The following is a 24,108-nucleotide window of genomic DNA, read 5'->3' as shown; positions in this document are numbered from 1 at the left end:
TGACGTGTGCAGTATTAACTGTACTCACTGCGCCCTGGTCGGGAAGGAGGAACAAAGTTTTACAAACAAAACTATTCAGTTTGTTCTAACCTCTCTTTTCATACCGTAATACACCCAGAAAAACTAAAAGTCCGCTTGCAGGCCATTTAAACGCTGTTGCTCCTTCTGAAGGGTCTGGGAATGTGGGCAGAGCGCGCGCCCTCTCCCCGCCCCATCAGCGGTGAGCAAAGTCCTTCCAGTAACTCGTGGGGACCCCGGATTCCAAGCCGGGCCTCTGCAGCCCCGGGCGAGGCCAACTCCGAGGACGGTGGTGTCTGGGGTGCTAAGGGGACAGCTCCAGACGGAGCAGGGTTCAACCTCGCGAGGCCAAGGCTGCCCGGATTCGCTGGGGCCTTGCCAGACTCTGGCTCCAGCCCCGGTTCTTTGGGGGACACAGGGGAAGGCGGGCGGAGGAAGGACACGTCACGGGAGGGGGGCGGCGGGCCGGGCGGCGAAGGAACCCCAAGAAAAGGGCGAGCGCCGGGGGAGACCCGGGGGGCGGAGGGGGGCTCGTAGACAGCGAGACGCGACCCCCGGGTCCCTGCCCGCCGCTTCCGGCGCTCTCCCGCCCCGCCCCGCCCCGCCGCGGCCGTGCCACATCCTCCAGTGACGTCAGCCGGCGCCGCCATATTGGAAAGGCCGCCGCCGCTTCCTCCTCCTCCTCCCCCGCCTCCGCCTCGGAGCTCCGGCAGCCCGTGGGCTGCGACCGCAGGAAGGAAGAAGCCCCTCGCCCGCCCTGACGCCCGGCCCGCCCGCTTCGCCCCGGCCCGTCTCCCCATGACTGCACCCGGCCCCGCTACCGACGGACGTAGCCCCAGCGCCCGGGTTTAACACGGAAGCGCGGGTCGGGGGCCGCGGAGGGAGGAAGAGGGAGACCCGGCAAGTCCCGCGTCCCTCTCGGCCCGGCGCGGCGCCTCGGCCGGAGCCATGACCTCGCTGACCCAGCGCAGCTCGGGGCTGGTGCAGCGGCGCACCGAGGCCTCCCGCAACGCCGCCGACAAGGAGCGGGCGGCTGGCGGCGGCGGCGGCAACGGCGAGGACGACGCGCAGAGCCGCCGCGACGAGCAGGACGAAGACGACAAGGGCGACTCAAAGGAAACGCGGCTGACCCTGATGGAGGAGGTGCTCCTTCTGGGCCTCAAGGACCGAGAGGTGCGGGCGCAGCGGTCAGGGCGGGGGCGGCCGGTGCGGGGCCCCGGCGCCAGGCGGGAGCCTGGCCACCGGCTCCGCGCGTCTGCCCTCCCAGCTACCGAGCTCCGCGCCCGGGAGCGCCCAGCTGGTCCCGTGCTTCCAGATCCTCCCCGCCCTGATTGCTTGGATTTCCCTTTCTCCTTTCACAGTCACTTCTTTCATTTTGACTCCCCGGCGGTCTGTTGCTTCCTCGCTTTTTTCCGCGTGTTTAACCCGGGTAGACCCCAGGGTACAATTCCTACCAGGAGACTTGCAGGTTAGAGTGTACCCGAACTCATAGGTTCTGCAGGTTTTAGGACCTGGGAGATCAGGGGACCTAGGTCCACTCATTTGCTTTCTGGGTGATTTAAAAAAAAAACAAGGTGTACTGTTCGGAATTTTGAAAAAATTTCGGTGAAATGGTAATGGAGGCAAAAGTTGTTTTACTGATAAAAGTCCAACAAAAATCTCATGAAACCTGGAAATTGACTTTCTAGGTAAATTTGTTTTGCCTGAGAGATTTTTAGTATCGCGTTTACATTTTACCAGTTTACTATTCTTAAAAAAGTCTTGCAATCTCGAGGAGGGGCATTTTCATGGGCGCGCTTGAAATGCTAGGTTTGTGATTTGATGAAAGGCCTCAGCGTTTCGATAGATACTTGTGTTCTGACTTTGAAACGATTGTTTTCACCCCAGTACCTTGTGAGATTGTTCACACATAGAGAAGTTGAGAAAAATGCTGCAGTGGACACCTGTACACTCACCTCCTAGGTTCTATAATTAACATTTTGCTATATTTGCTTCATCACGTGTTTGTCTCCAAAAATGATTATTTTTAGAGACCTGCCAGAGGGTCAGACAGATGAATGGATATTGTATAAATCGTGTGTGGTGAGGAGTCCCAGAAGCTTGTTTTATCTCCCTATGGAAACTACAGACGGCACATTTTGAGAGTCAGATACAAAAATATCTAAGTTTTTTTTTTAAATAAAGTTTTCCCAATTCACAGAGGTGGGCAAAAAAAAATTAAGTCTTATTAAAACAACTTAGTCTTATTCACCAAAACTTATCAGATATACGTGAGTTTTATATGGATTGTTTGTGGACTCCTGATATTTAGTAATCTAATGAATTAAAATTTACCCTGATGGACACGTCTAGTGTATTTGCATTTTCTGGGTTTCCATTTTGCTCAGGTTTTTCTGATGATTTCTTGAAAAAAGTTGATGTCCCTCTGGCTATGAAAGGGGCCCCAGTATCTGTGTTTTAATTACTGAGTTATGATGAAAGCAGTCTGTATGTGAAATTCCTTTTTGTTCTTTGGAAAAGCAAACTAGTTATATAGTGTCCTAGAAATGTGATTTTTAGTAAGTATTCTTAAAAAAAAAAAGAAAGCTTTTTTTGGGCTTCACCATTTAGAATCTTGGTAATAAACATTTTTCTTTTTTTTTTTTTTTTTTTTAAACATTTTTCTTTAAGTCTCTATCTTTTTCCTTTGGGACAAAGGTAACATAGAAAATACCAAAAAAAAAAAAAAAAAAAAAAAGCAAAGTGAAGAAAAGTCATAAAGTCATCCATATTTCTGAGTGAACATTTTGGTTTATAGTTTCTGAGACTTCTATGTGGATACATTCTGTGTGTAAAACTAAAACTTAAACGCTAAAACCAAAACTAGCTTTTGGACTTCTGAGTCACTCTAAATGAGAAATTATGGTGAGAAAGTACCTTTTTGTTTTTTTTAAGTATGTGTTACTCTAAATGTTTACGCTGAAACATATTCACATGCTGTTTTTCTGTGATTGGTTTTCATGAAGATAATCTAAAAAATTTATTTGTTGAAGCTTAATGATACTTACAAAACCTAGAAAATTTAAAGTTCTTTGGTGGTACATAATTGAAACCATCTGTTGTGTTTGTGTCAGGAGTCACTATACTTTGCCATGTCATGGCCGAGGTCCAGACACTAGGTAATTCTCAGCAGTTCAACAACCACATAGGGAAAATTTTTTTCCCTTTTGCAGGCAAGTGCATGGAGTTGAAGTGGCAGTGGGTGGGGTTGGGACTTTGCATTGCTTTAGACTTAGGTTTTAGGGATTAACCTGTATATTTTCCCCTGTCCTCACATCTTTACATAACAACTAGCCCTGGCAACTCATCCATTCATTTCTTTCTCTTTAGGAGATTCCTTCCACCTCCCCCACCCCCCCCCCCCCAACCCCCGCCTGTTGCCTGTAGCTATGTCTTCAACTTGTATCACTCTTTTTAGGGGACAGGAATTACTCTCTTACATAGGTTCTAGGCATTTATGCTTTTAACTTACTAAGTTTATTATTTATTTATTTATTTAAAATTTACTTATTTATTTTTGGCTGTGTTGGGTCTTCGTTGCTGCGCGCGGGCTTTCTCTAGCTGCAGCGAGCGGGGGCTGCTCTTCGTTGCAGTGCGTGGGCTTCTCATTGCGGTGGCTTGTCTTGTTGTGGAGCACGGGCTCTAGGTGCGCGGGCTTCAGTAGCTGTGGAGCACAGGCTCAGTAGTTGTGGCTCGCGGGCTCTAGAGCGCAGGCTCAGGAGTTGCGGTGCACGGGCTTAGTTGCTCCGCGGCATGTGGGATCTTCCCGGACCAGGGCTCGAACCCGTGTCCCCTGCATTGGGAGGCGGATTCGTAACCACTGCGCCACCAGGGAAGTCCCCTTACTAAGTTTAATATTAACAAATTGTAAACTTTACCTGTAATATATACAGCTTAATAAATTCACTGCTTTAACTTTTTATTATTTTAACTTAGTGTCCATCTTTGTTATATTTCTGGGTACTTTAAAGATATTTAAAAGCTAAATTCAAAGGTTAGGTTTGTCATTAATGATGGACACATTTTATATATATGTGAGCTAACCTTACTTGAAATCAGAACAAGAAGAATTTTAAAGAAATTGTGAGAGGTGAAATTAGTTTGACTTTTCAAAAATGCTGGGACTTATGGTTTGTTAAAAATGCTTTTTGTTGAATAATAAACCCACAGAAAAGTGCACGAGTGTGAAGAATTTTTGCAAATTGAACACACCTGTTGAACCAGCACCTAGATCAAGAAACAACATGACCAGCTCTCCAGAAGCCCTGCTTGATTTCCTTTTCCAGTCACTGCCTGGTCCTCAAGGGTTATTACCACTGGCTTGACTTTAGAATTCAGCATAGAATAATTTTGCCTATTTTTGTACTTTGATTTGTGTCTCTTGTAAAGCAAGGTTTGTGAGCTTCATCCATATTGTGTGAGGTTGTCATTTGTTCATTCTCACTGTATTATCAGCTTACTTTTAACACATTTACAATCTATAATATTAAAATTATTTTCACTCATATCCCCAACCCAGTATTCTCTCCCTCAGCCCTCTGCTGAACGGAAGGCTCAGCTTGCCTGCCGGTAAGCAGATGGTCTGGCTTCAGATTACCTATCAGGGATGACTCTAAAGTCACTGTGAGTTTCATTTCAGATTTTTTACCAATGATTTTCCTTTCTGTCTTTCATTAAAACACCAATGCCTGGGCCCCTCTGGGGATTCCGATGCTCAGTCTGGGCAGAGGGCATAGGTATTGAAGTAAGTTGTCAGAGATCACAGCAAGGATGGCAGATGGGTTTAAACTTGAATTCAACTTCCAAATAATTAGCAAGATTTCTGCTGTCTCCCCTGTAGTTGAGAGGAAGGGACAGCAAACAAGCTAGGTATTTTTTTCCTCCCAACTCTTTGATTTTTCCATAGGTGCCTCCAGTAGTTAGTGTTTTCAGAATGCCTCATTGAGAATTATGTGAAATAACTGGTGTCATATACTGTTAAATATCTTTATTCATGACAAATCTTAGTGCTTTAAAGTTGGATTTGATTACTTTAAACGGCCAGGTATAATTTAGAGTGTGCATGTGGAATAGCAGAGTGGAAAGAGGCGGTATAGTATAGTCCTGGTCTGAGGTGTATCCTTTGTTTTACATGTTATTTGATCTCTGAGCCTCAAAGCTCTCTAAAATGGAGAGAGACGTAGACCTCTCCTATGGTTCTGATTGGACTGCTGCGGACATTTATTGTTTTACTCTCCACCTTGTCCTTTCTAGGTTTTGTCTTGTTTTTAGGGTGTTCCCATTGGATGTATTTCCAGGATGCACTGTTGAAGCATTTACCCTTTCCCTTTTGTGGTGCAGTCCAACCTAGACTTGTCCAACCAGACATTTTCTCCTGGGGCTTTGGATCTTGAGAACAGAACAGCAGGCTTGTGGGGTTTTTTGGAGACCTATCAGAGGAGTGTCAGTGTGTGGGTCAGAGTGGTCTCTGACTTGGGTCCTTTAGCTTCTTTCTCCCTAGCCCTTTGGTGCTTGTCTTTCCCATCCCGATTTTCCAGGCACCTTTCAATTTTGTAAGCTTTAGGAACCTTACAGTAAAGTCCCTCTTTAAAGAAAGCCAGAGTCAATTATTAATGTTTTTAATGCTTGCGGATAAGAACCTTAATGTGATAATTTAACTCTGTATCTTGAAAAATAAGTAAGTGCTTGAGCTGGATAATACACACTTAGGGTAAAATAGTTAAGTTTAACTAAAATGATGGAACTGACTTTTGTGTGGCTTTTAAATTGGCTCCAAAGATTGATACCAGAGTGTTCCATTTTTGGAGTGAGTTTCCCAAGGTCGCTACTTTGAAATACAATACTTAGCAAGGTGGATAACTTTGTTTTTTTTTTTTTTTAATTCTCCTTTCTATACATGCAGTAATACACACCATCTCTGGATATCAAATCTGTTAATGAGAAATTTATTTAACAAATATTCAGTATTTAAAGGTGTGCTAAGATTTCAGTAAATTAAAGTATAATAAAGACTTCAGAGTTTTGGAATTTTGTTATTCCTTTAATACAATTAATATGCTGTTCATATTTTTGAAAGATTTGAGTTTTCATTTATTTTTTTCAGGTGTATTTAAGAGTAAGTACACACATAAGAGATATACAGGAATCTCAAAAATTAGTTTTTGGAGGTCATTGAACCACTTGATTGTATCTTTTAAACAAGATTTTATGTTAGTGAAGTTACTTTTCAGTGCTTCAGGGTCCTTTCACAGTATGGCCAAAACATTCACTGATTCATTTTATAAGTCATACTAATATTTGATATTTATTAATTTTAAACCATCTGAGCATTCCTGTATGGATCATTTGAGATTATCTTGTAGAATTTTACTTTGAAATTATTTTGATCAAATATTTGGAGAGTTTTTTGATGTTTAAAGAGATAACCTATTACAGTAAGTGTCAGCTTACATGTAAATCTCAAAAGACCCTAAATGCATTATGCTTGTCCAGTTATGTTGTGTTAAACCTTTGGCCCAAGCAAACTTTCCCTACTTTGTATCAGCATACTTTTTCTGCTATTAATCAGAGTAAATTGTATCATTCAGAGTTGCTGTAGTCTTTGTTTAGGGGATTTTATTTTCATGCTAGTTTCCTTTTGAAGCAGCACAAAGAGACTGCTGGTCCCCCGTTTCTTCCACTTAATAAGTGTAGTGACAGGTAACAAAGGTGGGAGCTTGGCTTCATTTTGGAATTGATGTTAGTGGCTTTAGGTTTCCCTGATCAAAGCTTGAAAGACTGCAACATGTTTCAAAAGTATTGTAGAGTGTTATAATGTAATTTAGTAAATCTTGGGGTTTCAATTTAGGTATTACAGGTAAGTATGTAAAATAGGCTGTTATTTTATTCATATTATCTCATCTTATTAGTTGTTTGGTAAACATCTGATCTGCAAGAATACAATTAATATTAAAGTACATTACATTGCCAGAAAGAATGCTTCTTGTAAATATATTTTTAAGCTGATGAAAAAGTTAAATTTTAAATGAAAAAAAGACCTTATTTTTAAACTTAATAAATTGTGTATAGTTTACATATTCCTTTAATAAGGGAAGTTCTTAAATTGGAGTCAAAGGATGGAGTTTCAAAGTCTGTAAAACGTTCTGCAGTTGTGTGTGTTGTATGTGTATATTTTTCTGGAGAAAGAGAACATAGCCTTCATCAGATACTCAAAGCATTTAGTGAACCAGAAGGTTAAAAATTATCTAATAGAAAAAAAAAATTATCTAATAGAAACTGTTTCTTTGTTTTAGTTTAAGTTTTTTGTTTTGGCTGTGATTTGTCTTTTTTTTCCTCTTGAAAATTGACTACAGAAAATTTCAGGTTTCAGGGTTGTGGTGGGTTGGATTTTCAGTTCTGTGAGATTTGAGATAGGAAGCCAGCATTTCTGTAGCCTGGTCTTTCTACCACATGTAGAATTCTAATACCTTCCATGCATTAATCAAATGTTTATTGAGCCAAGCCCTCGACGAGGTGCAAGCACTAGGAAGAAGTTCTCTATCTTCAAGCCCATTTCATTTTGTTCTGTGGGTCAAAACTCTTACAGTAAACTAAAAAACTAAATTGTGTTGCAGTCGTAGAATTTTCCCATGGTGAATATCTCAGCTTGGCATATAGCTACCATTCAGAAGATATTTACTAAGTAAATCATGTATTTTCATTTAGGGTAGCGTCATACCCAAGGGAGGGAAAATTGTTTCTGGGGGTGGTGGTGAAAAATTCTTACTTCTTCTATGTGTAGAGCATAGATACACATACCGTGTGCCATCTTACTAAAATTTTATGGGGGAGGGTGTGGTTATAGAAAAAAGCCTGAAAAAGCTTCTTTAGGGAGCAGTAATGGAAAAAAAAAAGTTGAGAAATAGTGAAATAAGTTAATATTGAAAATACTAAGTTCGTGCTGAGTTGAGGATTAGAAATCTTTTTCTCCAATAGGACTTTTTATTGTAATAGAATTTGACTTGTAGTTCAGTAGTAGGAGGAACAATTTTAGTATACTGAACTGTAGGGAGTTGTGAGTTAAATTTTAAGAACAAAGTTATTCTTGTTGGTTGATAATGTGTAGGTAAACTCTTTGTTCCCTACTGTCTACCCTCTGCCCTGTGGAGGGACTGGAAATTAAAGGACTGCATATACATTGCTAGTGGTTATTTTTACTCTGGTTTCATTTTCTAGTTCCAGTTTCTCAAATGCAACTGTTAAACAGTTTTATACTATGTTAACAAAATAAGCTCAGAAATAGCATTTTAAGAATTTAGCTTAAATTTCAGTCACTGAATTGAGCTTGTCATTTAATTTTTGTATCTATGCCCTGTTATATAAAATGGAAACAGATTTAGTTCAGTCCAACTTTTCTTTTAAAAATAAATTTATTTATTTATTTATGGCTGCATTGGGTCTTTGTTGCTGCATGTGGGCTTTCTCTAGCTGTGGCGAGTGGGGGCCACTCTTCGTTTCGGTGCACTGGCTCTAGGCGCGTGGGCTTCAGTAGTTGTGGCACTCGGGCTCAGTAGTTGTGGCTTGCGGGCTCTAGAGCGCAGGCTCAGTAGTTGTGGCGCACAGGTTTAATTGCTCTGCGGCATGTGGGATCTTCCTGGACCAGAGCTCGAACTCATGTCCCCTGCATTGGCAGGCGGATTCTCAACCACTGTGCCACCAGGGAAGCCCTAGTTCAGTCTAACTATTGAACACCTATGTGCCAGTGTCTTTGCTGGTGGTGAGGTTGCAAAGAAAAACTTCTTACCCTCAAGGAGCATCCAGTCTATATAGAAGACAGATTTGCAAATGATTCCAATAAAATAAGTTATTGACTTTAATGGAAGTACACGTTAATTGCAATAGGGACATAAGGGGGGTGCCTTGGATCAGGAATCAGAAGATTGCCATGTTTTTGATTTCCAGCCTTGCCCTTGAGTAGTTGGAAGAATTAGGATAAATGCTTTAAATTCTTAGACCCTCAGTTACCCCCTGGGCACAATGGGCCTACATTTGTGGGCTGTCCCATAACCTCTAAATTGTAGGGATCCAATGAATTGGCATATGTGCAAGTGCTTTAAAAACTGCAAGGTGTTGAACAAATGCAAATAGGTAATTACCTAGCCCAGAGAAGAATTAAGATTTATAGTGATCTTGACAAGTATTTAATATTTCCACTGTTTTTATTATTTCTTAACCCTCTTGTGCTTTGCTGGGCTTAGTGAACATTCTGTTCAAATGCAATTAGTTATCTGTGCTCGCTTATCTTTGTGTTTGTCCTGAACCTACAACCCGTTTTATTTTTTTGGTAATCCGTGGCATACTGTACTGGGAAATCTGGAAACCTGAAGTACCACTTCTTATTCTTAGGCCAAGTCCAGAGTCTTCCTTGAACAATTCTTATAAGATACTGCTGACTCTCCAGAGACATCAGAAGCCTCCAAACCTCCAAAATGATAAATGATTCTAATGACAAGTAAATAAAATAACACATGTAAAGTGCCTAGCATAGTTGGTGAAGAAGTATTAGGTTTCATCATGTCTTGGCTCTAAGTCGGAAAGCTTAAAAAGGTTCTTGACCTCTTCTAACCCCTCTGGTCACCAGTTCTTCCCACCTTTCGTTGTTCCCACCTCCCATTTTTGATGCCCCTTCTCCCATTTTTTAGGGGGAAGGGTCCTTCCTGCCTAAGTTCAAGGCCAGGATCTCTTGAAGGTCTTAGGGCTGGGTCCCCTCGAAGGCATTGGCCCACAACTCTTTCTTTTTAAATTTATCTTTATTGAAACATTTTCCCCATTTCCTCCATATCTTTTAATTTACTTTTCATTTCTCCTTCACTGTAGGTCCTTTGGCTACCAAAGTGCCTTCCCTGAGGAGGTTGAGAGTGGGGAAAGACGTGGGAATAACAATTTCCAAAATTGCACCAAATTATAAAATTGTACTTTGTGCAAGGTTTTGTTAAATGGGACTAGGAATGAAGTAAAGTAACAAGAAAAGTCTTAGTCTTCACAAGTTTATAGTCCAGTAGTGGGGAGATAAGGCACTTGAGAATTAAAGTAACAGTGTAAAGTAGTACTGTCCTAAGTGCCAGTTGGGTAATAGAAGACAGTACATTTTTGGTTCAGAGGAAGTAGTGAATTAGGCTGAGGCTGTCCCGGAAAGTGTCAGAAGCAGTGGGGAGTTGGGCCGGACATTGCACTATTTACAGAAGAAGGGGCATATCAGTTTAGGAGAGTAGGGGGAGCTAGGGCTTGGAACAGAACCTCCTGGGGAATTCTATTCACAAAGTACTTTGAAGCTGACTGGAAATTGGTTTTGGGATTAACTTCCATTTGATTGTCACAAATAGTCTTTTAAGATGGCGTCTATGAAATTCTAAAAGTTAAAAAATTGTTTTAACATATGTTTTAGTGATCTTCAAAAATATTTCATATGTTTAGAAATTGTTTTTAAGTTTTGAACTTATAGTATTTTGTCCATCCATCCATCCATCCGTCTCTCGCTTGTCCTCAAATAGTTGAGGATCGTTTATGCTCTGGGCAGTGTCCCTAGTGCTGGGCTAGAAACTATTAAAATGGTTCCCTCGTACAGTCTCCATAGTCTTAACTGTGACTGATAGGTCTAAAAGAATAAAAGGAAAGGTTTTTTTTCAACTTTTTTTATTGTGGTAAAATATACATAACGTTTACTGTTTCCGCCATTTTAAAGTGTACAACTCAGTGGTGTTAAGGACCTTCACATTGTTGTGAATGTTGCAACCATCATCACGATTCCTTTCCAAACTGCAACTCTTACCCATTAGCTAACTGCTCCTTTCCCCCTCCCCCTAGCCTCTGGTAACCCTCATTCCATTCTGCTTTCTCTCTCTGAATTTGACTCTTCTAGATACTTTGTTAAGTAGAATTGTACATCTGACCTTTTGTGTCTGACTATTTTACTTAGCATAAATGTTTTCAGGGTTCATTCAGGTTGTAGCATGTATCAGAATTTCATTCTTTTTTAAGGCTGAATAATATTCCATTATATGTATGTACCACAGTTTGTTCTATCCATTCAACTATCATGGACATTTTGGTTGTTTCTGCTTTTAAGCTATTGTGAATAAGGCTGCTTTTGGAACATTGTTTGAGTTGTTTGAGTCCCTGCTTCAATTCTTTTGGAGATATACCTAGAAGTGGGATTGCTGGATCACATGGTAATTCTGTGTTTAATCTTCTTGAGGAACTACCATACTGTTTTCCACAGTAGCTGCACCATTTTACGTTCCCAGCAGCAGTGCACAAGGATTGCAATTTCTCCACATCCTGGCTGTCACTTGCTATTTTCTGGTTTTTTGGGTTTTTAAAAAAAATTTATTTATTTTTGGCTGCATTGGGTCTTCGTTGCTGCACGCGGGCTTTCTCTAGTTGCGGTGAGCGTGGGCTACTCTTCATTGCGGTGCACGTGCTTCTCATTGCGGTGGCTTCTCTTGCTGCGGAGCACGGGCTCTAGGTGCACGGGCTTTAGTAGTTGTGGCACGTGGGCTCAGTAGTTGTGGCTCCTGGACTTAGTAGTTGTGGCACACGGGCTTAGTTGCTCTGCAGCATGTGGGATCTTCCTGGACCAGGGATCGAACCTGTGTCCCCTGCATTGGTAGGCAGACTCTTAACCACTGCACCACCAGGGAAGTCCCTTTTGCCCATTTTTTAATCAGTTTTTGTTGTTGTTGTTGAGTTTTAGAAGTTCTTTATATATTGAGATACTAATCTCTTATCAGATGCAGGCATACCTTGTCTTGTTTTATTGTACTTCACTTTATTAAGTGCTTCACAGATATTGCATTTTTTTTTAAATTGATAGTTTGTGGCAACCCTGTGTTGTCAAATGATTAAGTGTAAACATAACTTTTATATGCACAGAAAATTTGTGTGACTTGCTTTATTGTGATATTTGCTTTATTTCAGTGGTCTGGAACTGAACCCACAATATCTCTGAGGTATGCCTATATGTGATTTGCAAATATTTTCTCCCAGTCAGTGGGTTGCCTTTTTGCTTTGTTGATAGTGTCCTTTAATGATGAAGTGTAGTTTATTTTTTTCTTTTTTTTTTGCCTGTACTTTTGGTGTCATATTCAATAATTCATTTCCAAATTCAGTGTCATGAAGCTTTTCTGTTGTTTTCTTCTATAAGTTTTATAGTTTTAATTCTTAATTTGAGGTCTTTGATTGATTATGAGTTAGTTTTTGTGTAGGATACAAGGTAAGGGTCCAAATTCATTCTTTTACATGTGGATATCCAATTTTCTCAGCACCATTTGCTGAGAAGACTGTTCTTTCTTTATTGAATGGTCTTGGCCTCCTTGTCAAAATCATATGATCATACATGTGAGGGTTTATTTCTGGGCTCTCTAATCTATTCCATTGGCCTAATGTCTATCTTTATGCCAGTACAACATTGTTTTGATTACCATGGCTTTGTAATAAGTTTTTTTTTAATTTTTATTTTTTTAATAAATTTATTTATTTTTGGCTGCATTGGGTCTTTGTTGCTGTGTGCGGGCTTTCTCTAGTTGGGGCGAGTGGGGGCTTCTCTTCATTGCGGTGCGCGGGCTTCTCATTGCGGTGGCTTCTCTTGTTGTGGAGCAGGGGCTCTAGGTGTGGGGGCTTCAGTAGTTGTGGCTCGTGGGCTCTAGAGCGCAGGCTCAGTAGTTGTGCACGGGTTCAGTTGCTCTGTGGCATGTGGGATCTTCCTGGACCAGGGCTCGAACCCGTGTCCTCTGCATTGGCAGGCAGATTCTTAACCACTGTGCCACCAGGGAAGTCCCTGTAATAAGTTTTGAAATCAGAAAGTGTGAATCCTCTAACTTTGTTCAAGCTGTAAATTTTTGAAAATGAAACTAGATATTAAAAGAATTATCTGTCTGCCTAAATAGTTAGAGGCCTTGAAAAGAGCTCAGAGGTCTCATTTAGACAGTCCCTTGTAGTCTGTTCACTCTCTTGTCTTTTTTGTCTGTCTGCAGATTTGTACTGGGTTGTAAGTGCCTTTAGGAAATGCAAAAGGAGAGGTCCAGTAACTTATTTATTGGGTTGGCCAAAAAGTTTGTTCAGGTTTTTCTGTAAAATGTTATAGAAAAACCTGAACGAATTTTTGGCCAACCCAATATTTCTATCTAACCTTTATGCTTCAGTAGGCAGTTGCAAATTTGGTGTTCAGGAGATGTTCGGACTGGAAATGGAGATTTGGGAGTTGCATCTTTGCACTAAGATGTTCTGCATTCCTTGTCGGAGCCCATACGCTTGCAGCCACACAGTTGCTAGGTCAGACTCTACAGCCTTCTCTCTTTCGCCATCCACATCTACTAGGTGACTCAGTCTACATTCTCGGAATTAATTGTTTGAATTTGTCTTCTCTCCATTCTCAGGGCCACTGCCTTAGTTCAGGTCCTCATTATTCTCTGCAGTGACAATTTAAAATCTTCACCACTCCCTTAAAGTCTCTTGTTTTACTCCTTCCTTGCTCTGAGCCTACAAATAGAGGAGTCCCTCACCTGTCTTCCCCTGTCTACCTTTATCTGCAGCTCTTCTGTTCAGTTGCAGGGTAAGTGGCCTTCTCGTAGGCTGATCGCCTGCTCTCACCCCAGTATGCACTCTGCTTCTTTGGGGTTCTTGCTCTTTCAACTCTTGTGTCTCCTTTTCCTGCATCCACCCATCTCCTCCAGTAACCACACACTGCCGATTGAAGCTTTGTCGTGACTTTACTTTCCCCATTTCCTTTGTGGGTATGTTCTGATTATAAACTTTGTTATTAGAAACTCTGCCTTCAGTAGAATTGGTATTGAAGAGGGTTTGTGTTTTTGTATGTTTTTTTCACTGTTTGGTGGGGGAAGTAGCTCTTCTCTTACCTCCAGATTTCTTTGATCACATTTTGGCGGATGCCTTTGCCTCATCTGTGGAACAGTGGCAGCCTTTTTCTATTCCCTTGCAATTCAGGGGAAATTAAAAAACATCTTAATAGCTGGTAAGAAAAGAGAATTCCTTTGAAGGAAGGAACTCCTTATGTGGGCTCTTACCTAGATTTCATGAGGAAGGGAAAAGTGACTCTGTCATCAGTGGTAGAGTGGGTAGGAGTGCTCGGTGCTGTGGGGACCGGGGCAAGTGAAGAAGACCTGAAGTTGGGGGGTGTCACTGAAGAAGGATGTTGGAAATGGAAGGGAACACTTTAGGGAGATAAGTTTTGAGCAGATTTTTTTTTTCTTTCTTTTTTAATTTTTATTTTTGTTGCGTTGGGTCTTCGTTGCTGTGTGCGGGCTTTCTCTAGTTGCGGCGAGCAGGGGCTACTCGTTGTAGCGGTGCGTGGGCTTCTCATTGTGGTGGCTTCTCTTGTTGTGGAGCACGGGCTCTAGGTGCATGGGCTTCAGTAGTTGTGGCACGTGGGCTCAGTAGTCGTGGCTTACGGGCTCTAGAGCTCAGGCTCAGTAGTTGTGGTGCACGGGCTCAGTTGCTCCGCGGCATGTGGGATCTTCCCGGACCAGGGCTCAAACCCGTGTCCCCTGCATTGGCAGGCAGATTCTTAACCACTGCACCACCAGGGAAGCCCCACTGAGCAGAATTTTGAATGAGATGTGGCACCTGACTTGATAGGAAACTAGCATTCTAGATGGGATATATTATGAGAGGATATATATGTGAAAATAACTAGATGGGAAAGTTATCTTTCTAAAAATGTTATTATTTTACACAGCTGAAGAAGAAAATCTGAGTCGTCTAATAATGAGAACTGAGCTATGAGGGGGATTGTGCGTAGACTAGGGAAAATAAAAAGTCATTCGTCCCTTAGGACCTTTACACATAAGTTGGCAATGATGTTGGAGGCAGTTGGAGGTCTTAAAAATAGCAGGAATAATGTAAACTGGATTTTTGGAACGGCATTTCTTTTAAGTGAAGAGAGGATTGGCAGATGGAAAAGCTAGAGGCAGGAAGGTTTGTAGTAGGCTTGAAGTTACTAGAATTTGTGAAATTTGGTGCCTGGATCTTGGATGAAGAGGGAACAGGACAGATCAGAAAGATAATTATTATAGAAGAATTATTTGGATTTAATTACCATTAAAGCTTAGAGAGGAGAAAAGATAATTGGTTTGAGTTTAAAGAACCAATAGGTAGTAATATTGTCTTAATTATTTTCTTATACAAGTCTATGCTCATTGTTGAAAAAGATTTAGAAAATATAGATTACAAAAGAGAAAAATAAAATCCATAATTCAACTTTTGTTCCTTCAACAAGCATTTATGGAGTGTCTCCTATATAGTAGGCACCGTACTAAGGAAGACAGAGACATATATAAACACATACAGATAGGTACATATATGTATAAATTATACACCGTGATAGTTACTGTGAAAGAAAATCAGAGGATGCTGTATGAGAATGGGTGTTGAGGGGAGGGCACGGGGAAGAACTTTCCAAGGAAATAATATTTAGGCTGAGACCCAAAGAATGGATAGCTGCCAAATCCAGTGAAGACAGACTAGTATGTTTCAAGGCCCTGAGGTGATAAAGAGCTTGGTTTGGCTTGAGGAACTGAAAGATGGTTCAAGGCAGGAGTGGAGCGATAGGGAGAAAGACCTGAGATGATGATAGAGTGCCAGAACATAGAGTCCTTACACATCAGGTTAAGGATTTTGTGTATTATGCTGAGAGCAATTGGGGAACCATTGACGGATTCGGGGAGTGGTATACCCAATCTTTATTTTAAAGAAAAGTTCTGTGTGGAGAACGGATTGAACAATGGCAAGAAGTGGAAGTTGGGTGGTAATATTTTGGTATTACATTATTCTCCCAGTCCTATTTTAAACAAGTTTACCTATGTTTATTTTTTTACTAAACAAAAGAAATCTCATTCCAGTACTGTTTTGTAACCCCTTTTCTGTTAATGATGCATAGTGACCACCTTCCCGTGTTAGTAAATAGGATCTTTCCAGTGAGAAATAAGGTGCTCCATTATTTGCCGTGACTGCATGATAGAACATATTATTTGATGTACCCTAATTAGTAGGGGTGTATTATAAATATGGTCATGCTGTGGACCTTCATCCTTTATTTATTTTTCTCTCTAATGGCCTGGAAATCACATTATTACTTTTTTTAGGCCTTCGTGTTTGTATTTGCAGATTCTTCTATATAGGGTCTCCCTTTTTCCACCTGGCAGCCATTTCTTACCCATCTCTTGATGCCCAGCTGAAGCTCTTTTTGCCTTATTCTAATCCCCAAGGCACCGTTTGTTGCTCTCATATGCCTTTTCCTTATCATTGTGTACACCTAGCACAATGTCTAGAATGCTGTAGTTGTTTATACATGTGTGTTAGTCTGCTGGGGTTGCCATAACAAAATACCAACAGAATTAGTTTAAACAGCAGAAATTCCTTTTCTCACGGTCCTGGAGGCTAGATGCTTCCATGGTTGGGTTCTGGTGAGGTTCCTCTTGCTGTGTCTTCACATGGCAGAGGGAGACAGCAAAATCTCTTGTATGTTATCCTATAAGAGCACTAATCTCATCTTGGGACCCCACCTCCATGACCTCATCTCAACCTAATTATGTGCTGAGGCATTGTTTCCATATACCATCATATGAGAGTTAGGGCTTCAACATGTGAATTTGGGAGGGGGGGGTTCCTCTTCCGTTCATAGCATGTTTTTTGTAGCAAGGAATGAATGGATGTCATTTTATTCCTATCAGTATTATGATATTTATCACATTGAATTATAATGATTATTTTTTTCTTTTCATTTTGTGCCTTGTATCATGGTCATCTTTATCACTTCTGCTTAGCAATATCTTGGTATTCAATAGGTGCTTATTGAATTAAAATTATATTTTTGTTATTTCAAGAATTTGAAAATTATTTTTTTACTTTATGTACTTTTAAACTTTATGTAACTTAGTGCCTTTGCCTACCAAATGGGATTGTTTTTTTGTTAGGAAAAACAGAGGCAGAGGCCAACATCTAATAAATAAATTGTGTTATGGTGACTTGATAGAAAACTTAAATGCTTTTATTATTCTATATGCTTTCCAAAATGTACTCAGCTTAAAATACTGACAGTGTTAATGTAGAGGTGAAAGTACTGTGTCTAGAGTCACATGAGGCTTGAGGTATAACTGCTTGAGGTATAACTGCTGATTCTGGAGTGTGAACATGATTATACTTCTTGATTTATCTGAACTTCAGATTCTTCTAATAATACTTTACTGGGTTATTGTGAGACGAGGTGATAATTTACATATGTGAAAATAGTTTTGCAAACTGAAATGTTGCTGTGTTTACTAACTAAAACCTTCATGTTTCCTAGGGAAGAATTAAGAATATGGAATTATAGTTAGGTCTTGTTAATAAGATGCTGTAAAATATACTGGTTAAAACTTTGCTAGGGAATTCCCTGACGGTCCAGTGGTTAGGACTCCACACTCTCACTGCCGAGGGCCCCGGTTCAGCCCCTGTTCGGGGAACTAAAATCCCACAATCCGCGCGGCGTGGCCAAAAAAAACCCCAAACAAACAAACAAACAAAAAACTTTGCTAGTCAAAAGTCTGTGCATTTTTGCCAGAAATCCTTTTAAAAAATTTATTTGCTTGAGAGGAAGTCAGTTTCTGCTCACACTTTTTGTGCTGTCTGCAGTGAACAATGGCAGGCGTGGAAGGAAAAATGAGTAATATTCTTTTCCATTTTCATGGAGGCTGAAAGGAAGCATTTGTGGATCATGCATTAGACAGACCGGACTTGGAAGGCAAGACAGAATGAGAGCTAGGGCTTTAGAGCTAGGGAGACCAGTTTCAGTTCCAACTTTGCCACTCGGTATCTGGCAGGTCCCTTAATTCCCTTGAGCCTCGGTTTCATTATCTTGTGAAAATGGAGGAATAAATCCTACTTTACTAGGTCTTCTAAGGATTAGATAATGGTGCTCATTAAATGCTTAGCCTAGTTTTAATTTATAGTAGTACCCGGTGTATGACAAACTGTGTGCACATTGGAAGAAAAAAGGATTTGGGGAGGATATGTTCCAAATGTTAATAGAAGTTACCCTTGAGGGAGTGGGGGATGGATGGAAGGGAAGGGAGGAGGTGGGGACTTTAATTTTCCCTCATGCGGTGCTATTGGAAAAACATTTTAAACAAGCAGGAGTGACTGAGACGTCTCAAGAAGAGTGTATAAATGAGATAAGAAAAGGCCACTTAGCAATACGACACACTCAAGGAATAGGTAGAAGAGTAACCTTTAAAAGCCTGAACAAGAGCTGCAGCGGAAAACTGGAGCGTGGTGTTGGGGGAGCCAGGGGCCGAGGAGGGAAAGTCAACAGCATTAGCTTTTGTGGGCGGTTACTCAAGAGAACTGTAGCTCTTGTTGAGAACTGTATCAGATTGCATGGGTTGGGAAGTGAAAGGGAAGTGGTGGAGACTTATTTTTTTGACTATACTTTCAAGGAGTTTGCGGTGAATGGGAGGAAAATAGGGCCATGTTGGCCCTTGACTGTCTCTTTCTCTTGATGGGCAAACCCGAGGATGTTTGAATGTCACTAGAAGATGCCAGCATATATGTGAGAGGTTTAAACTATTTTAGGAGGGCAGGACTTGTGAGCAAAGATACTTCTTGAGGTGGGAGAGAATGGGTAGAAGGATCAGCCTTAGGCAGCTTTCCTGTCGTAACCAGACAAAAGAAGGTGTGTGGACCGTGAAGTTGAGTTTATTGGTGTGGTTCATTGCTGGAGGTTGAGGTTGTTCCCATCTGATGGTATTTACTTCCTATGATGTTCCCTGCTGAAAATGAGTTGAGTTGAGATTTGAGGGGAATGTGGTTTTGAAACAGCTGCTATGGAGAGTGGTAAGAGGTTTGACTAGGGAAACGTAGAAGGATTTGCCAGGATGGGCTTAGTTTACGTTGTACTGAGATTGCAAGACATCTTTTTTCCACCAGCATTTCAGAAGCACAGGTACAGAAAGGAGAAAGTGGACAGCTGGATTGATCCGTTGGAGTTTTGGTAGGAGAATGCAATGGAGGAAAAATAGTTGAAAATGCCTTCAGGAAATGAGCAGGAGTGTAGTTGAAGTGGTGTGCTTGGGGCTTATTTTCCCTATTGTGGATTTGGGAGCGATGGTAATGGTACTTGCCTCGGAGGGTTGTGGAGGTTTAAATGAACTACTTAGAATAGTAATTGGCACAGAATGAGTGCCCAGTAAATGACTGTTGGGCTGGCTGGAGATGAGCGTGAGAATGGAGGAGACTGATGTGAAGAAGGGAGGGAGGCTTGGGTTTGGAGTCTGCACAGAACTGAGAAAGAATCGTACATAGATTGAATTTATTACTTGGATTGGGTTCTAACAGAGCGGTTCTTGGTTCAAGACTGGTATCCACGTTCCCAGGGAATAGATTGGTCCTTAGCCTGGAGGCAGTGGTGGAATTGATGGTAAAATGCTTGGATGGGAAAAGTAATTACTTTTAACAACCTATAACTGAAAGTTATCTACTATTTACAATTACGGATATAGGCAAGCTGAAGTAGTTTTAGTGGTATCTGTGAGTTTGTCACCAATAGAAACCAGAGATATTATCATATCACATTACATTTATTGATATTTAGACATCTTACATTACTGTCTGCTCATCACTATGTTGGAATTATACTTGCTGCTAGAATTTGTTGTTTAATGTGCTAATAAAGAAGCACATGAATTGTTATCACAAATTTATTTTAAATATTGTAATACTTTCTATCTGGTTTCCTTTGTAATCCTATGCATTTTATTTTATGCACTCAAAAGGCAGTATAAATACAGTAGTCTCTCAGTATCCGCCGAGCATTGGTTCCAGGAACCCACATCCCAGGGGATACCAAAATCTTTGGATGATAAAGTCCCTTATATAAAATGCTGTAGTATTTGCATATAACCTACACACATCCTCCTGTATACTCTAAATCATCTCTGTATTACTTGTAATTCTTAGTGCAATATAAATGCTATGTAAATAGTTGTAAATACAATGTAAATAGGGGCAAATGCAAGTTTTGCTTTTTGGAACTTTCTTTGATTTTTTTTCCCTAATATTTTCAATCTGTGGTTGGTTGGATCCTTGGATGCAGAGGGCTGACTAAACTTAATTTTCTTTTAAGTGCTAAGTTTTAGAATAAGGAGTGAGTTAGTGTCTTAGTTACTTCCAGTGAGGTGTGGGCTTTTTTTCTTTTTTAAAACTATTACTTGTAGTTTGTTTTTTTTTAAAATTTATTTATTTTATTTATTTATTTTTGGCTGCGTTGGGTCTTTGTTGCTGCGTGCAGGCTTTCTCTAGTTGCGGCGAGCGGGGGCTACTCTTCGTTGTGGTGCGCAGGATTCTCACTGTGGTGGCTTCTCTTGTTGCGGAGCACAGGCTCTAGGCACGCAGGCTTCAGTAGTTGTGGCCCGAGGGCTCAGTAGTTGTGGCTTGTGGGCTCTAGAGCACAGGCTCAGTAGTTGTGGCACACAGGCTTAGTTGCTCCGTGGCATGTGGGATCTTCCTGGACCAGGGCTCGAACCCATGTCCCCTGCACTGGAAGGCATATTCTTAACCACTGCGTCACCAGGGAAGCCCCTACTTGTAGTTTTTTAATATATTCATTGTGTTTCAATCACTTGTATTAATTATTCTTTTTTATGTTCAAGTTGTCCCACCTTTGGCTTATGGGAATTCCTTTCTTTTGACTTCAGTGTTCTTTTGATTTGACTTACTAACCTTTGATAACTTCTTGCTTTCTGGTCAACACAAAAATGCCCCAGGCTCATTTTGTACATATCCTGTTTCAGACCTGAGATCAATCTTCAAGGAATCCTAGATATTTTTCAGTGGGGAGTGAACCACAGTCTGGGTACTGGATGTCCTCAGTGTTATTGGGATGTCATTGCTTCTAGGACTTTTCAGTACACAGAGATAGAATATATTTTCTTCAAGGGATAGAGCTAGCTAGCATTTTGGGAGGAGAGAAAATCAGTTTACATGGTTTTTGATTAAAATTTAACATTATGGCTTTTTATTTCACTTACTGAATTTTATACTTGTATCTCTTTTTCTCTTAATTGAAAATCTTGGTTCCTAAAATATTAACTTAGTTGCATTTGGCTTACTACATGTATTTAAATAGTTTCAAAATAATAATAATGTCAGTATTACTACGAATTGACTATTGAGTTCAGCCTAAAATTTCTTTGCAGTACTTTACTAGGATGTACAGTTAACATACTGCATTCTAAAGGCAGTTAAAATAGTTAATATTTCTTTGTGGTTGTATCACTAATTAGTATACAGTTAGATTAGTTCATTTGTTTTCACTCTTTAAAAATGTTTTTTCTGTTTTGACTATGTACAACTATATAACAACTTAGAAGTCTCATTTCCATCATCCCTTCTACCTCATTCCTTCCTCCTCCTATTGGTCATTTTTAAAACTTAGTTTGGGGTTTGTCTTTCCAGTGTTTTTGTAGCAAAATTATATGTATTCGTTCTTGCCCCTCTCCTCCATATACAAAAGGTAGCCTACCATATGTGCTGTTTGCATCTCTCTTTTTATATATTATAGCTTGAAGATTATTCCACATCATTATATAGAGATCTTCTATGGCTCCATGGTATTCCATTATGTTAATATATCTTCATATATTCATTGTTTTTATTGATGTTATTATGGATTATTTCCAAGCTTTTACTGCTTCAGGTAATGTCACACTTAATAACCATATGCATATATTGTTTCATATTTACAGGGATGTATTTTCAGAGTAGATTCCTAGAAGTAGGATTGTCAAGTTAAAGGGTGCATGTGATTTTCCTTGATTTCTGTCAGGGGTGGTATCATTTTTGCATTCCTGTCACAGTGTATTGGCCTCATCTTTGTCAACAGAATGTGGTATCAGATTTTTGGATTTTTGCCAGTCTTATTAGGTAAGCGTTGTCTCATGTAGTTTTTAAAATTGTGGTAAAATGTACATAACAAAATTCACTGTTTTAACCATTTTTAAGTTTATAGTTCAGTGACATTAAGGACATTGTCTTATTGTGCAACCATGACCACTATTCATCTCCAGAACTACTACATCATCCCATACTGAAACTCTGTACCCATTAAACGACGACTCCCCGCTCCCCCTCCCACCTGCCCCGGCCAACTACCATTCTACTTTCTGTCTATGAATTTGACTCTTCTGGGTACCTCATATAAGTGAAATCATACAGTGTTTGCCTTTTTGTGATTGGCTTATTTCACTTAGCAGACCTGGTTCATCAATGTTGTAGCATGTGTTAGAATTTCCTTTCTTTTAAAGCTGAATAATATTCTGTTGTATGTATGTGTCACATTTTGTTTATCCATTCATCTGTTGATGGACACTTGTTTTGCCCATTTTTGAATTGGGTTGTTTGTTTTTTTTGTTGTTGTTTTTTGTTTTTCTTATGTTATTTAAATGTGTGTTGTTATGAATGATACAAAGCATCTTTTCATATGTTTGAGTCATTTTCATTTCTTTTGTGAATTTACTGTTCATATCTTTGCCTTTAAAAAACTGAGTATTGATCTTATTTTCCTATAATTTTAAGGAACTAATTGTGTATTTGTGATATGTTATAAATATATTTTCCTACATTTTCATTTGTTTTTTTACTTTGCTTATGCTTTTGCCATGCATACTTTAAAAAAACTTGTTGTATAGTGTAGTGTATCAGTCTGTATTTCTTCTAGATTTTGAGTAATAGCTGGGAAGTTTTGTTTTTTTTCCCTCCACTCCCAGTTTATGAAGGTATTCACTCCTATTTTCTTGTAGTACTTATACTGTTTCATTTTCCATTTCAATCTCTGATCCATTTGGAGTTAATTTTGGTGTATAATATGAAGTATGGATCCGATTTTGTTTTTCTAAATGGCTATCCAGTTGTTCTAATACTAATGATTAAACTGTCCATCTTTCCCTCTCATGCTGATTATGTCTTCTTTGGAGAAATGTCTATTCAGGTTCTTTGCCCATTTTTTAATTGGATTATTTGGTTTTATTTGCTGTTGAGTCGTATGAGTTCTTTATATGTTTTGGATATTAATCCCTTATCAGATATATGATTTGAGATAACACCTTCATCATATACTAGATTTCAATGTACTCTTGAGTTTATTTCTGGATTTTATTTTCTTGGTCTGTTTGTTCATGTGCCAGTATCACATTTATCTAGAGGCTCTTGGTAAATCCCATAAATTCTGATATGTTGTATTTCCATGTTTGTTTGTCTCAGGAAATTTTTTATTTCTCATTTTGTGTCTTTGATCACTTTAATATTTAAGAAGATCTCGGTGTCACATGAGAACTGGAAAATTTTCTTGTTCTCTTCTACATTATGTATAATAGTGCCAAATATCAATTTTCAGGAACCCCATTATAAATGTTTGTTTATCCTGAGATATGTTAACTTTATTCTTCAGACACTTCTTTATATTGCTATTAAGCAGTTTTAAAAATACCCTTGATGATTGACTTGCAGATGCTTTTTCGGAAATTAAAATAGATCATGTATCCTGTTTTGCCCTAAGCCACGTACTTACTCCCTTAGGGAATTCTTAACTGATTAGAATCATACTTGTAGAATGCTTGAAGTCTGTCTGTCTCATTGTGTAGAGGAGAAAATGGAGACTCAGAGAGGATATTAAATGACCTGCTTAAAATCCGCTAACAAGTCTTCCTTGTGGCTGTGGCCAGTATTCAGGTTTCTCAACATGTGGTCCATACTCGTTCTTCTTACATCTCAGTAACACTCTGTGTGTGTGAAGATTTTTATTACCTAATTCAATTTCTTGTTTTAGGTTTATTCTGATTTTATATTTTTTCTTGAGGTGGTTTTGGTAATTGGTGTTTTTCCAGCAATTTGAACATTTTGTCTAAATTGTCTAATTTATTGGCATAAAGTTGTTTATAGTATTCCCTTATAATCCTTTAAATTTCTGTAGGGTTGGAAGTGATGTCCCTACTGTATTTTTATTTTGGTACCTTTGTGTATCTCTCT

The 24,108-nt window shown here is 39.8% G+C and overlaps 1 protein-coding gene across 1 annotated transcript in view; it reads left to right on the top strand.

Moving 5' to 3' along the window:
• Positions 1 to 501: 501 nt before the first annotated feature.
• The window catches only part of GOLPH3 (golgi phosphoprotein 3), a 53,121-nt gene continuing 29,514 nt past the window's right edge, over positions 502 to 24,108 (top strand). Inside the window, exon 1 of the mRNA XM_059916174.1 lies at positions 502 to 1,191. Coding sequence (XP_059772157.1) covers positions 967 to 1,191 — 225 coding nt within the window. The 5' untranslated portion in view covers positions 502 to 966. The remainder of the gene's footprint in view (positions 1,192 to 24,108) is intronic.

Source organism: Balaenoptera ricei, chromosome 3 (genome assembly GCF_028023285.1).
Source record: "Balaenoptera ricei isolate mBalRic1 chromosome 3, mBalRic1.hap2, whole genome shotgun sequence".
Taxonomy (NCBI): Eukaryota; Metazoa; Chordata; class Mammalia; order Artiodactyla; family Balaenopteridae; genus Balaenoptera; species Balaenoptera ricei.
The sequence above is the reverse complement of the archived record's forward strand: the minus strand, read 5'-3'. Positions and strand labels throughout refer to the sequence as shown.